The sequence below is a fragment of the Tiliqua scincoides genome, chromosome 6, assembly GCF_035046505.1.
Source record: "Tiliqua scincoides isolate rTilSci1 chromosome 6, rTilSci1.hap2, whole genome shotgun sequence".
Classification (NCBI taxonomy): domain Eukaryota; kingdom Metazoa; phylum Chordata; class Lepidosauria; order Squamata; family Scincidae; genus Tiliqua; species Tiliqua scincoides.
The window spans coordinates 43,679,279-43,693,390 of NC_089826.1; the positions used below are offsets into that span (position 1 = coordinate 43,679,279).

Consider the following 14,112-nt stretch of genomic DNA (forward strand, 5'->3'; position numbering starts at 1 on the left):
AGATGTACAAAGCATGCTGCTGTCTTAATGGCTGACTCTACATGCTATAGGGCAAGAAGACCATCACTGTAATGCAGAGGATAAATCTTTCACTACAGCTCTGTATTCTGATAACTAAAGCATGCATGCTGGTTTGCAGTGGAAAGAACTAATGTAACTATAGGGCAAGAAGACCATCACTGTAATGCAGAGGATAAATCTTTCACTACAGCTCTGCATTCTGATAACTAAAGCATGCATGCTGGGTTGCAGTGGAAAGAACTAGCCTTTAAGTTGTTTCCGATTATGTATTTCTGACCTTCTTTGACCTTATTTAGAGAATGACTATTATAAGCCTGGCTCTTGTTCAATGTTTTGTTGGTCTAGATCAGGGGTGCCCAAACCCCGGCCCAGGGGCCACTTGCAGCCATCGGGGGCTCCCAATCAGGCCCTCGGGGAGCCCTCAGTCTCCAATGAGCCTCTGGCCCTCCAGAGACTTGCTGGAGCCTGTAATGGCCCGACGCAACTGCTCTCAGCATTAGAACAACTGTTTCACCTCTCGCCTGAGCTGTGGGACGAGGGCTCCCTCCACTACTTGCTGTTTCACATCTGTGATGCAGCAGTGTCAGTGAAGGAAAGGCTGGTCTTGCTTTGTGCAAGGTCTTTTATATGCCTTGAACTACTGCAAGACCTTCATTCATTCTTATAAGTTCCATCTCTAATAAATTCATTTATATAAATTTATTCAAATTTTAAATGTAAATTAATTCTTTTTTTCCCCAGCCCCCGACACAGTGTCAGAGAGCTGATGTGGCCATCCTGCTAAAATGTTTGGACACCCCTGGTCTAGATAACACAGTGCTCCCACACACTGAGGCAACAGTGTATGGTTCATCTTGCCAAGAAAGGTATCATTAACAAATCAATTGCTGAAGCTGGGCCAAAAGGTAGCAGTTAGATTTCCTTATTAACACCCAAGGTTTTCAAAAGCTATTTTTCTTGTAAGCATGTATGATACGGTTAAATAAAGCAGAGTTATTTATTTTATATACCTTACAAAAGCCTATAACTAATACTCATTATTAATGACTTTCAGAGGGCTAACAAGTTGGATCTATACAACTGTGAACTAAAGGAAGATAGCTTCTGGTACAGTTATTCAAAGAGTTCACACAGCTATAACAGTTCTCATCTTTCCACAAGAGATGGCACAATATTATCATCTGGGTGTTTAGTTTCACTTCCCATGCAGCCATCTAGCACAAGGTACAGAGGAACCTTTCCTGGGTGAAAGACATCTGCAAACCAAACTCATCACCAGTGTCATCACAAACTCATCACCAGGTTGCTGGAGGCCCTGGGCTAAAGTTTGCCCTAGCACACCCTCCACAGCACTGCTATTGGTACCAAAAGTTCTGATAGGAATGGACCTTTGGCTGATGCCCAATCTGGTCAACATCTGATGCCAACTCTACTTATTGCCCATATCACAACTTGGAATAAATGACTTTTCAAACTCAAGAAATACATTTTCAGTTAGCCAAAAATCTCTGAATGGATTCCAGGATATAGTTGTAGCTCTACCGCATGACTTTGTTAGATCAATCAATAAATGGTTATTGTTTGTATATCAATAATCCGAAAAGCTGCATATTGGATATTTGGTTTCTGCATTTGATGTATAAGTATTAGATGCACTTTTCTGCACCCTTAAAAACAGGAGTCCTCCAACCTTTGCCAGCTGGATAGGTACATGTAGATGGAAAGGTGAGTAAATAACAGGACTGTGGTTCCCCTGCTATTAGCGTAAGCTTACAACTTTGCCTTAGAAGTTAGACATACGCTCATATTGGATTAGACTGAATACCTGGTACAAATATTGTACAGCCATTGTAGACAGAAGTGGCCAATACCATACTGGCGCACCAGTTTACCAGAGAATCAGTTAAGCCCATTTCCAAGGAATTTCACTTTGCAATCATATCAGATTAGAAAAGCATATGGCTGGAGCAGAAAGCAGAATCTGATCAAAAAGAACAGACTGAAGATTTTTTCTGGACAATCATGAAAACCATATGTGTTAAGTTACAGTACAAGCACAAATTAACATCAAATTACAACACAAATGCAACATATTGGACTACCTTAACTTGAAATATACAGTATGCAACACTGATATTGTATATAATTATCCCTTTCAAGATGCCTTTACTGAAACTGCTACAACTATATTATAGATTAAAATACAGGTATTCAAATTTCAATTTATACTGTAGATTACTAGTGAACAAGTTTACCAGTTATGATTACACAACTGATTTAGAAAATATTGTCCCAAAGAGACAAATGAATAGATAGCTACACAGAGTATCACACTACCAAAACTATGTGAATATTAGAAACAAACCTAAAGTGATCTGAATTGCAATATAGAAATATTTTGCAAAACTTTGTGTAATGGGAAGGAAAGATTATTGTCTTCCCAGATAATTAGTTCTGTGCCCTCTCTAATGTTGCCTGCTTCTTAGGCAAGATTCTGCTGTCTGAACCATCAATATGGTGATTCTTATGGCAAAATAAAAACAGGGTTTTTTGCATTACCTCAAAGGAAGCATTTGTAAAACCAAGGGGGGTTAATGTCTTTGAACTGCAAGGCTGTATCGAAATTGCAGGATAAAATGTAATGGACTATGCTTTCAATTTCACTATCTCTAGAGATTAATTTGAACCAGGGTTCACCTGTGGAATTCATGAAGAGTACTTAATCTCTAACACATCTGAAATTAGAGAGAAAAAGGCTTCTAGTTCAGAAGGTATAGTTTCTAGTTTTAGGGAACCTCAAAACACAAGAATAAGAAGTTAAGAACTAGATCCATTTGGCATACTCTGCAACTCTTGCTGATGTCCTTAAATCTCCAATATCCAAGTTCACATTATAGCTTGTTAAAATACGTAAATAATACAGCAGTGAATAGATTACGTAAATAATACAGCAGTGAATAGATTACAGCTGTGTGTCACTTAGTGACCTGCCGACTGACCAGATATACAATGGTGGTTGTTATTCAGCAGTTCATTATGTTAAAAATCAATTTAGAAAAAAAGCAATTTAGAAATTGCTTAATAGGTGTCAGGATGCCTCATAGAAGACCCTGGAAGCTTCCTCCATGTCAGGAAGAGCCTCTGCAGGCTTCATAATGGCCAGCAGAAGCCTCAGAAAGCCATTTCTGGTTTTCAGAAAGCTATTTCCTGTTTGCTTCTGGAAACCACAACAGCCTTTCAGAGGCTTCTGCAGGCCATTCAGAGGCGTGCAGAGGCCATGTGTGATGCAGAGGAGGCCTCCTGGGTGAGACATTCTGCCACCCAGTAAGTCATTATCACTTAGTGACCAATTCGTTTAATGATGGGGTTTGTGGAACATGACCCGACATTCAGCAACACATACCTGTATCTCAGTGATACTTTAGTCCCCTACATCATGCTTCAATTAATCTTCTATTATTGCTGTATAATTAGTTCTAACAAATTTGGCTGCAGTCTCATGCACACTATGCAAGAGTAAGCTCTATTGCATACAATGAGACTTAAGCCATTTCTGCCCAAAGTTGCATATACGCAACAGGGATCAAATGTGTACACCTGTGGGCTGGGCAGAAATGGATTAAAGTAAGTCTCAACTTAAAGTTGAGTAAACATGCACAGAACTATGGTATAAGTTTAGCAAAAAAAAAATTCTGATTAATAGTTCTTTACCAATAAAGAACTCTTTCTACCTGAGCAACCACAGCCCCCAACACACGCTCCTTTCAAGTACTGTAACATGGTTGCAAATAGATGTGGTCTACTATCTACAATCAACTATGGTCTTACCAGTATGATTCCTTGTTTGTCTTTCACTGAACCCAATACAGTTGGTGTGCATACTCTGTTCCCCCCTAGAGAACTTTTAAGTCTGATTAAAGAAGCAAGTCAGTGGAATCAAGTTCACAGATTTCTACCAGACAGGCTGATCGCCATCTAAATTTACTGTCAAGCACTATTTTAGTTGTTTAAAAACTTTCTGTCTGATGTACAAAACAGCTTTAAACCAGAAGAAACTATTGTCTACAAGAGATGACATTGCATTTTCACTGTGACTTCAGTGGAGCGCTAAACAGTAAAATAATTTTGAATTAGAGTTTGCCATTGGCATAGAATTGTGGGAACAGAAATCAGGAAGGAGGGCACACAGTTAAGGTCTCAAAGATTGATTATTCTAGATCTAGAGCTAGCTAGCTGCCTCTTTCATCCGAAAAATAACGTATATCTTCACTTGCTGATGCAAAAATAGTTCATTGTTTTCCTTTTAAATTTGTGTTTTATTCATTTTGTATAGTGCACGTATTCTTACGTAGTATTATGTAAACTTTAGACTTTTGAATAGGTAGATAGACAGATATAAACTGATAACTCTAGTGCCCGTCAAAGTTCATTGCTCTGTCATTTCCTATAAAAAACATTGAATACCTATGGAGAGATCATTGAACCATGTTCACATTGTGTAAATTGTGCTTTCTGATGCATTTACTTAAACCTCTTTTTCTACTGTTTAATGTTTCTGTAGAATGAAGGTGCTGATTACAAATATAATTTGAAGAATAAAATGTCGTACTTTTCAAGTTCAAAAGTTCAGTGCTGACATTTTGAATTATTTTATATAACTAAAAATCTATTGTTTCCATGTTCTGGGGAAGATTGGTAATGCTCATTTCTAAAAGCTGAATTAAAAAGAAAAGACTAAGCAGCTAAAAATCATGAACGTTTAAGGTTTAATGTTCAGTAATCCCTTTACAAGCAAAAAGCACAATTCCAATTAGGATATACAATTTATGAAAATCAAATTTGTTCTGTCTGTACAACATTTTTCAAAATTCATTTAAAAGAACAATGTCACCGATCAGAGACAGTAGAGCAGTCCTTTATTATGATCCCCCCACCAAGACAACCAGCTGTGTATTGTGGTTTCCAGATAGTTGATAGCAGAAAAAAGAGTTTATTGAACCTCTCATGGGCCATCCTAGTGGGTCACAAGTTGTGCACCCTTGTCATAAACACACTGGCTTGGAATCCAAAAGTGCCCTTCCACTAGCAGGAAGTCTTTTCCACTCCAAAAATGGCCAATTCTGACTTAGTGAAAGAACACTGCATGAGAAGTGATCCTATATCTAGTCTACCACTTGCACAAGCTATTTTCAAGAGTGTTTCATGTCCCATGGTGGTTTACATGTCACAATCTGTTTCTTCCTTATTTGCCATGGGTCACATCCAGACTAACTAGGATTGACAATCCACAATGATTGTCCCTGGAATATTCAAGAATCAGTATCAATCTCCAAGCAACTACTGAAACCAAACTTGAAGATTTTAATGGGGTCTGCAGAAATTTTCAACATGTTAAATAGCTTCAGTCATAGTTACTAACACAAGACTAATGCTTCTGTGAATGAAAGCACACTCCATGAATGCAAGTTTCCTCAAGAGTAGAAGGAATGTTCTGCTCATGCAAAGATCATCTGCCGTTCATGTGAGGTTAGCTATCCACCTAATTCATAAAGTTAGCTACCCAAAATAGTATGTAGAATATTCTCAAAGGAACATAAATGCACACTACCAAATCCAAAATCACTAACTTGTTCATCATAAGTTATCAACAATGAGAAAGGCACCTTAAGCCATTTCTGTCCAACACTGCATATACACAACAGGGACTAAATGTGTACATCTGTGGGCTGGGCAAAAATGGGTTAATTTGCTTGTTACAAATCATACTGGTAATGAAAACTAGCGTAGGGGAATCATTAAATTAACAGGTTACCTTCCTTCGTTGACAAGCTCAATGAAAGCTAGGCCTGCATTTTTCTGTATTGAATTCTGCCATTCCTGCAAAAAAAAACAAAAGTGAAAAAGTTGAAATTTAATTGCATTAAAGCATATTTTACACTAAATTTTAATTGGTTTAAGGCAGTGATAAAATACATATTGTTGTGAAAGAAACAGAAGACTCTGTAAAATGTAAAAAAAAAACAACACCCAAATTTTAAATTCCAAATACATATACTTAACATGCATAAAAGCAAAAAATGTGTTTGTTAGATATATCCAACGTTTCCAAAGGGCAGGGTACTTCAACTACATCTCAACACTCAGACAAAAAACTACCATTAAAAGGAAATCATGCTAGGCAGGCAGCGTAGCTGACTTCAAATATGAACATCTTAAAGGAAAAAAGTATTCAACTTTTCACAGGAATATGCCCTCTGTTCTTGGTTGCACTAGACAGCACAGGAAGCTGTAGAAGACATGTCCCTGGATAGCCTTACAGTCCTTTGACCTTGAACATTTTCATCTTACTGGTCTTCAGGTTCAGTAAACTCAGTAATATGCTAAGGTTCAAGTACACTTGACAATTCCTATTTTTAGACTTTAAGTTTGTGCAATTAAATTTGAAACAGAGTGGCTAAAACATACACATATTCATCTATGTGTTACTACATTTCTGTTCTGCAGTTGACCAAGGTGGGCAGATTGGCCTTATTTAGTGCTATTCCATTGTCTTCACAGAACCATACTGAGTGGCAGGTTAGACTAAAAGATTATAATTTGTCCAAGACCTTGCAGCAAGCATCAAGTCTGCAAAGGGTTGTGAATTCCATTCTTCCTGATACAGCCAAAGAACTACAGGAAAGGAAAAATTTGGCAGCCTAGAACTGGAGGTCTGGGCAGGAGGTCTGGTCTAGAGGGTAGAGCCTCCATTTGCCTGAAGATAACATCCGAAGGTCGCCAGTTCGAGGCCACCGGCACCATGCAAACTTGAAGCAGCTGACAAGCTGAGCCGAGTTATTCCATCTGCTCTGAGCGTGGGAGGATGGAGGCCAGAATGTTGCGACCAGATCAGAAAGAAACACCTGAATGTTGTGGTTCTTGTAAGATAGAACATTCTTTCAAATTGTAAAAATCCCTATGGGGATTTAATAAGCCTGCCTATGTAAACCGCCTTGAATAAAGTCTTGAATAAAGACCAAGAAAGGCGGTATATAAATACCTGTATTATTATTATTATTATTATTATTATTATTATTATTATTATTATTATTATTAGAACAATGTCAGAAGAAAACTCAGAACGAGTCTGACCAAATACAAGCTAGCACCCATTTTAAGGCCTATTCTGTGGCAGTGAAGGTAGCAAAGAAGGCATCATTCTCTGCCACTGTTCCATCAGCAAAAAGTCACCCAGTGGAGCTTTTTTGAGTTGTTCGTGATCTGCTCCCCTCAGCTCCACCAGCAAATGAAATGGAGTGCTCATTTGAGCACTGCAATGAGTTTGCAACATACTTTGCAGAGAAAATTAATGGTTTTGTCATGCATCGGACTCCAATTCAACTGTTCCGGTAGCAGTCCCTATGACATCTGCCAACCCCACTATTAGTGCCTCTTTTTTGCAGTCTGAGGATGTGGATAGGATCCTCAGAAGCTTGAGACCATCGTCATGCCAGCTTGACCCTTCCCAGCTTGGCTAATAGAGATGCACAGGCTGAGCTAGCCGATTGAATGGAATCCACTGTAAATTCATCTTTGCAGGAGAGAGTGATGCCCAACGACCTGAAGACTGCAATTGTGTGCCCCCTCCTTAAAAAACTATCTCTGAACTCCATCCATTTAAACAACTATCAACCAGTTTCCAATCTTCCTTTTTTGGGGAAGTTATTGAGTGAGCGACCATTGCTTCAGCAGCTACACTGGCTGCCCATTCACTTCTGGTCCTAATCAAGATGTTAGTTCTAACCTTTAAGACTCTCCATGATTTGGGTCCAGGCTATCTGAAAGACCACCTCCATCCATACATTCCAGCCTGCACTCTTAGGTAACTGAGGGGGCTCTTCTACAGTGCCACCTCTGTCCCAAGTGAGAGGGGTAAAAGCGCAGGGCTCAAGCCTTCTCTGTAGTAGCACCACAACTATGGAATTCCCTTTCAGGAGAACTGAGAAACTACACCCTCCCTCATGGCTTTTCATCGAGGGCTCAAAACATACCTGTTTCATCTGGCATTTTGTTGCTGAGTGGATGTTTGCCATCTTTGCCTCTGAAAGACAGCTGTGACTTGACTAATTTGTTCCCCATTGGCCCAATGATATTTGTTAGATTTTACTGTTTTGGTTTACGTTTCACTATATAATGTCAAAATTAATGCACAAATACCTTCCTTGTTTGATGTTTTTACCTGTTCGGCTACTTTGTACTTTATTATAAAGTTTTGTAAGCTGCCTTGGGCATTTGCTTCAGCATGGGAAAGGTGGGATATAAATTTCTTAAAAAAATAATAATACAATTCTGTAGTTCTCAACAGATGCCTCATTATTAATTCATGCTAACATGACATATTTTCACCCATAATGATCTCTTCATTCAGAGCACACATCTAAGGAAACAAAAATACTTGACAAATCACTGACACATTCAGAATAAATAATTTACATCAGTTCAGTCACCAATGGCAGTTTCATTTTCTTTTACTAAGTTACAGGCATTTAACATTTTCAGAATCTTGGCAAAAATGGGCTACATTGACAAGTAGCAGCACTTCCAGAGGTTCACTTCTCACACCTGCCTCTTTTTCCTCTACTAAGTGGGTGAGGGATATAATCTCCCTAGGGCAGTGTTTCTCAAACTGTGGGTTGGGACCCACTAGGTGGGTCGCTAGTCAATTTCAGGTGGGTCCCCATTAATTTCAATGTTTTATTTTTAATATATTAGACTTGATGCTACCGTGGTAAGTGACTGCATTTGAGGAAATGTTACAAACCTGTACTTTTAACAAGCTACTATGTATATTCTTTTAACAATGATAGAAAAGGGACTTACTCCTGGGTAGGTGGGGGTAGGATTGCAGCCTAGGATTGTTAAAAATTTTCCTGCTTGATGATGTCACTTCCGGTAGGTCCTGACAGATTCTCATTCTAAAAAGTGGGTCCCAGTGCTAAATATGTGAGAACCACTGCCCTAGCGTTATATATCATAAGTATGTTCTTCATTTCTGAATGTTATTTTTCAATAGACATGCACAATCTCCTATGCCTAGGAAGAACCTTATTTTTGTGCTATTTTAGGCACCAGTTTGCAACCCTACAAAACAATCATAAATATTTTTCCCTGTCATATGTTTTTACATATACCACAACAGTGAGCACAAAGCAACTGCTACTCTTGCCCTAGTTTCATGCTTTTCTTCTCCCACCATGCCTCATCTTCTATGTTAGCACACTTTCAGAAAATATCACCAGGCGCGCAAAACAAAAATAAAAATGAAAGGCAACCATTTTCTTAAAATGACATCATTCGCATGTTTATGTCTGCAACCGTGACTTTCACCTTGAATTACATTCATTATAGTGCTTCATAACTTAATTACTGAAGACAGAAGTTGCCAAAACTGAAAAGAAAGTGCATTTATCATGGCTCCTTGCAATATAACTCTCTATATCATAGACAATTATCAAAGAAGGCATTAGTCTAAACAAATTTTTATAAGACACAGGTGAACGTTCCCCAGGCATGCTTCAATAGTCAGGGAAAAAATGTAATGGCCTTCGTCTTTCATGTTTAATTCAATGTTTCAACACAGCACATATATCCTGTACTGCAATTAAATTCACGGAGTTGATTGCATTGTTATGTCAAGATCTTAGTTATCCTTCTCCCAAAGGTGCTGATGAAAAACATGTTAAAAGCCTGAAAGGCAACTGCTAATGTATGTGAATAACTGCAGAACACATTTCAGCACTTTCAAAAGGAAGGGCTGCAAGAGGAGATCGACAAAGTCAATAATTTCATACCTGCTCTAAGTTTATCTTAACTGACTACCATTTCCAATGCCTATAAAATGTTTACTGTCTAGAAAATCTAGTCCTAATGTACATGATCATAATGTACTGTGCATTCTATTGTGACTCTACAGTAAATATGTAAAGCACTGACAAGAGTCATGGGGCATTGCTAAAATGCAAATAGCCTTGAAGTAAAACATACAAAAAGCAGCAATTGTTGAGGAAAGGGTGGCAGTACAGGAATGCAGACCAAGCAGTATCGAGCCCAAAGTCTACAGGAAACTAGAAACTGGCAGTACATAGATGATCTACATAAATAAGTACAGAGGTGCTGCTATGTTTGCTAGGCACAGGTAGAAGGCCAGGTGTGTAGCATTTATACCAGGTCTGGTCAAGCCAGAGGATTCATATTGACTGCCAATTACAGTGGACCCACCTTATCCACTGATGTGGCATCTGCAGATTCACTGTTTGCAGACCTGCAACAAGCCAGGTACAAGGGTTGCATGAAATGGAAATAGCTTTGGAAATGCAACTGAGTGCCCAGCAGCTCTGCAAACAGTGTGCTTTTTATGGTAGGAAACGCTATTTTCTGACTTATTTTGACTTTTTGAAACACTTTTAAAAGCAGACTCCAGTATCCAAGGATCTCCAAGGGGAACAAGGGCAGAACTGAAGGGCTGACTGTATATGTCTCCAGTCTATGCAGTAGTTCCCAAACTGGTGGGTCGCAACCCACAAGCAAGGGAAGCACTTGTCCCTGCTCCTTTAAAAGACAGGGAAGGCAGTAATGCAATTCCCCAAGATGGCGCTGCTGCTGGGGCTGGGAGGGGGGTTTTACTCACCAGCCTCCAGGTCGGTTTTGTTGTAAAACCATAAGTGCCTGTTTTTTCTATTTTTAATATGTTTGGAGATTTGGAAACCCTGGGACTGGGGATCACGTTGCTGCCATAGTTCCTCCCCTCCACATACAAGTACAGTGCTCCCAACTCCCTTGTAGGCATTTGGGAAATACTATTTCATTGTGTTGCATTGGATAGCTGAACACCCATTATTTCGGAAAGGCCAACTCCCAATAACAACAACAACAACTACAACTAGGTATTTATATACCGCCTTTCTGATCATCAGATTACTCCTCTGACTACATAGGCAGGCATTTCTAAATCCCTCAAGGGGATTTTTACAAACATAGAGGTTCTCTCTCTCAAGAACCAACAACATTTCAGAATGGATCTTCCTGGTTTGGTCTCACTTCTGCCTCCAGTTCTCCCATGCAGGCTGACAAGCAGCTCCATCTGTCACATGGAGGGCAGCCAAGACGCTTCTTGCTCACACCAAGAGCAGGTGGAATCACTCAGCTCGGTTTGTCAGCTGCTTCAAGGTCTCATTCTCAGCCGTCCTCGAACTGGTGACCTTCTGATGTTATCTTCGGGCTAACGGAAGCTCTACCCTCTAGACCAGACCTCCTGCCCATATCAATATCAGCCCATGAAGTGCCTGTTATGATCCTAGAGACCCTGAACTATTTTCCTAATCATATCCTAAGTCAATCCACATATTGTACTTTGAACTTAATATTTATTTAGTGTTGCTTACCATCTGTTTACTAACTGAATCATAATTATCAAACACTTTTCAATTTTAAAACTTCTCAGGTAATTCTTGATGAGCTAACTGCCTGAAAAGCATTACCTGACATAGTATGAGGTTAGTATGAGATCAGATAGTCTCTGAAACAAACAGTATTCACCCAGAACACTTATGGCTCAGTTCTCAGGAGCTCCCATTGGGTTTTAAGGGAGATAGCATATTTGCTTTAGGGACACAGTTGAGAGATGCAGTAAAAATGCATCCCCCATCTGAAGTGTTAACCTCACCCACAACAACATTCCCATGTGCAGGAATACTTTCTACCTTAAAAATAGAGGTGCTATTAAAGTTTTTTTTTTATTTTTTCCCAAATTTCATTTTCTCCCCTTGATCCCCCAAGGATGAAAAGTGCAGAAAGCGGTGCTATGTGGTTTTTATTCCAAGCACGCATTTTTATAAATTATGATTATAATTGCTTTAAAAGTGTACTAGGTGGATGATATCGGTGGTATGGTGTTAACAGATGCAGCCACAGTCAACTAGTTTACCTTAGGACAAAGAACAGTACGCATTATTGTACAGCACCGTTATTCAAACTGTAAGGCGTGACTCTTTAGGGCTGCACCAGGAACTCAAAGGGGAGGCGCGGGATGTCCTCTCACAGCGATACAGTCACACCCCTGGGCAGAATACGAGCCCGTCTTCTGCGCATTTTTTTAAAGCAGAAGAAACGGGAGTTGCTCAGCTGCGAGAGTGGCTGCTGCCGCCCCACCATCTTCTGAGCATGCTCGGCTTGCAGTCCTTAACCCTCCTTGATCCTTGTCTGGTTGGTTCCTAGTTGCCATCCTGGGATCACTTCTCATCAAAGTGAAATCTCTCTTTTCAAGCCCCTCCCTCTTCCTCTCCCTCCTTTAAATTTCCAAACCTTCCCGCTTTCCTCCCCCTCCCCAAATAAAACGCTTCCTATTTTACCAGTCACCAGGGGTCTTAAAGTTGCTTCCATGCAGTTGGCAAAGGGGGGGGGGAGAGAGAAGTACACACTTTACTTGGCCAGGAGCAGGAAAAGGGTACTGTTTTTAAAGTGATTTATTAATCTTGTTGTTTGACTGAAGAGGAAAGGCTGTATTTTTAAAGTGATGAATCTTGCTATTTGAAGGGAATACTTATCAGCCATTGATGAAGTGATAGCACCAGCACACAGGAGCTACTAGGGCAAAGTCTAGCATTACCCTCCCCACTCCCTGATAGTACACTGGGTGCTACTACTGTAGCAGTATTAAAGGTTCATGGATAAAGCCCAATTAGGTAGGCCCTCCAAATGGACCAAACCCAATGAAGGTTAAGGTGGCTATGTGATTGTGCAGCTGCCTGACCCCCCCCCCCCCCAGAGAGAGAGAGAGAGAAAAGCAGGGCTTTTCAAACTGGGGCGTCGAGATGCCCCAGCCTGCGGGCCCCGCCCCCTGCCCCCTTAAGGCATGGGGGCAGCCTGGAGGCAGGGAGGAGGCAGCGGTGCGATCCCCAGGTACGTGTACCCAAGCCCCTGCAGCCCCCCTGAGCGGCGCGATCCTGGGGATCGCGCCACTGCCTTCCCCCGCACCTGCTGCCTCCCTCCTCCCACCCATGCAAGAACTTAGTGGCTCTCAAACTCTCCCAGAGTTTGAGAACCACTGGTGTACAGTAAAGCCATCACTGATGGCCATGGTGATGTCTGGAAAAGTGGCAGTTGCAAAAAAGGTTGAAAAACCTTCATGTAGCCATTTGAAGATTGATTTTTTTAGCATAAAGGCTGATTGGTATACTCATTGCTCTGAGGAAACAGTATGGCATCAAGTTTAACTGAGCCACATTCATATCCTAATCAATACAGAGTGTTCAGTTTCAAAAAGAGGTGATAGAAGTTGCTCTGAGTTCACCCATCTACCAGTTCTCAACAGATGATCATCATTAAGCCTCTATCAAGCTCCTATGTGCTGAATCTGTACAAATGTGTTCTATTAGTACATAGCCTAACTGTTTGGCAACTCCAGTTCTCAAGACAAATGGCAGCTGCTGCCCTCCAAGGTCTGAAGTCAAGTCTTTAGGGAATCTCAGAGCCCCTATAGAAAAAAGCAAGGCCTGTTCATTAGAGACTGCTTCAGGCTAAAATTTTCAAGGCTGCCATTAGAACTATATAGGGACTAATTATTGTTATAAGACTTTCAAACCTACAGAATTTACAGAGATATAAGTAACTTTTTATTACAGTACATTTAAATATACTACTTTTTGTCAAAATGTTAATGACATAATAAACTAAAAAGTATTCAGGAATTTCTTTTTTTTAAAATTCACATTATACCAGATATAAAAGCATTAATATTTCTATTGATAGGGAGAAAAGTTTTGTTACAATCACTTTTTTCACATAGAATAGACCAAGAAATAATATATACAGATGTCTCTATCAGCAAGCATAAGAGGTATGATCAAGTTTGTGTCCTATACACACTAAAAGGTACACACACGGCAACATACACAGAGCATTCCATGCATGGAAGAGAATTCTTCGTGTGGAAGCAAGGCCCACAGGAAGGGAAGGGAAGAACTTAGAGGCACAATGGATCATGCCACCATATCTTTCAAAATACATTAAACAAAATAAAAGAAGTTTGTTCTATGACAAAACTAGCACCAGCAC

General features: G+C 40.0%; 1 protein-coding gene across 1 annotated transcript in view; it reads right to left on the reverse strand.

Moving 5' to 3' along the window:
- LRBA (LPS responsive beige-like anchor protein) overlaps nt 1-14,112 on the reverse strand; it is a 542,055-nt gene that overhangs the window by 358,727 nt on the left and 169,216 nt on the right. Inside the window, exon 35 of the mRNA XM_066631587.1 lies at nt 5,834-5,898. Coding sequence (XP_066487684.1) covers nt 5,834-5,898 — 65 coding nt within the window. The remainder of the gene's footprint in view (nt 1-5,833; nt 5,899-14,112) is intronic.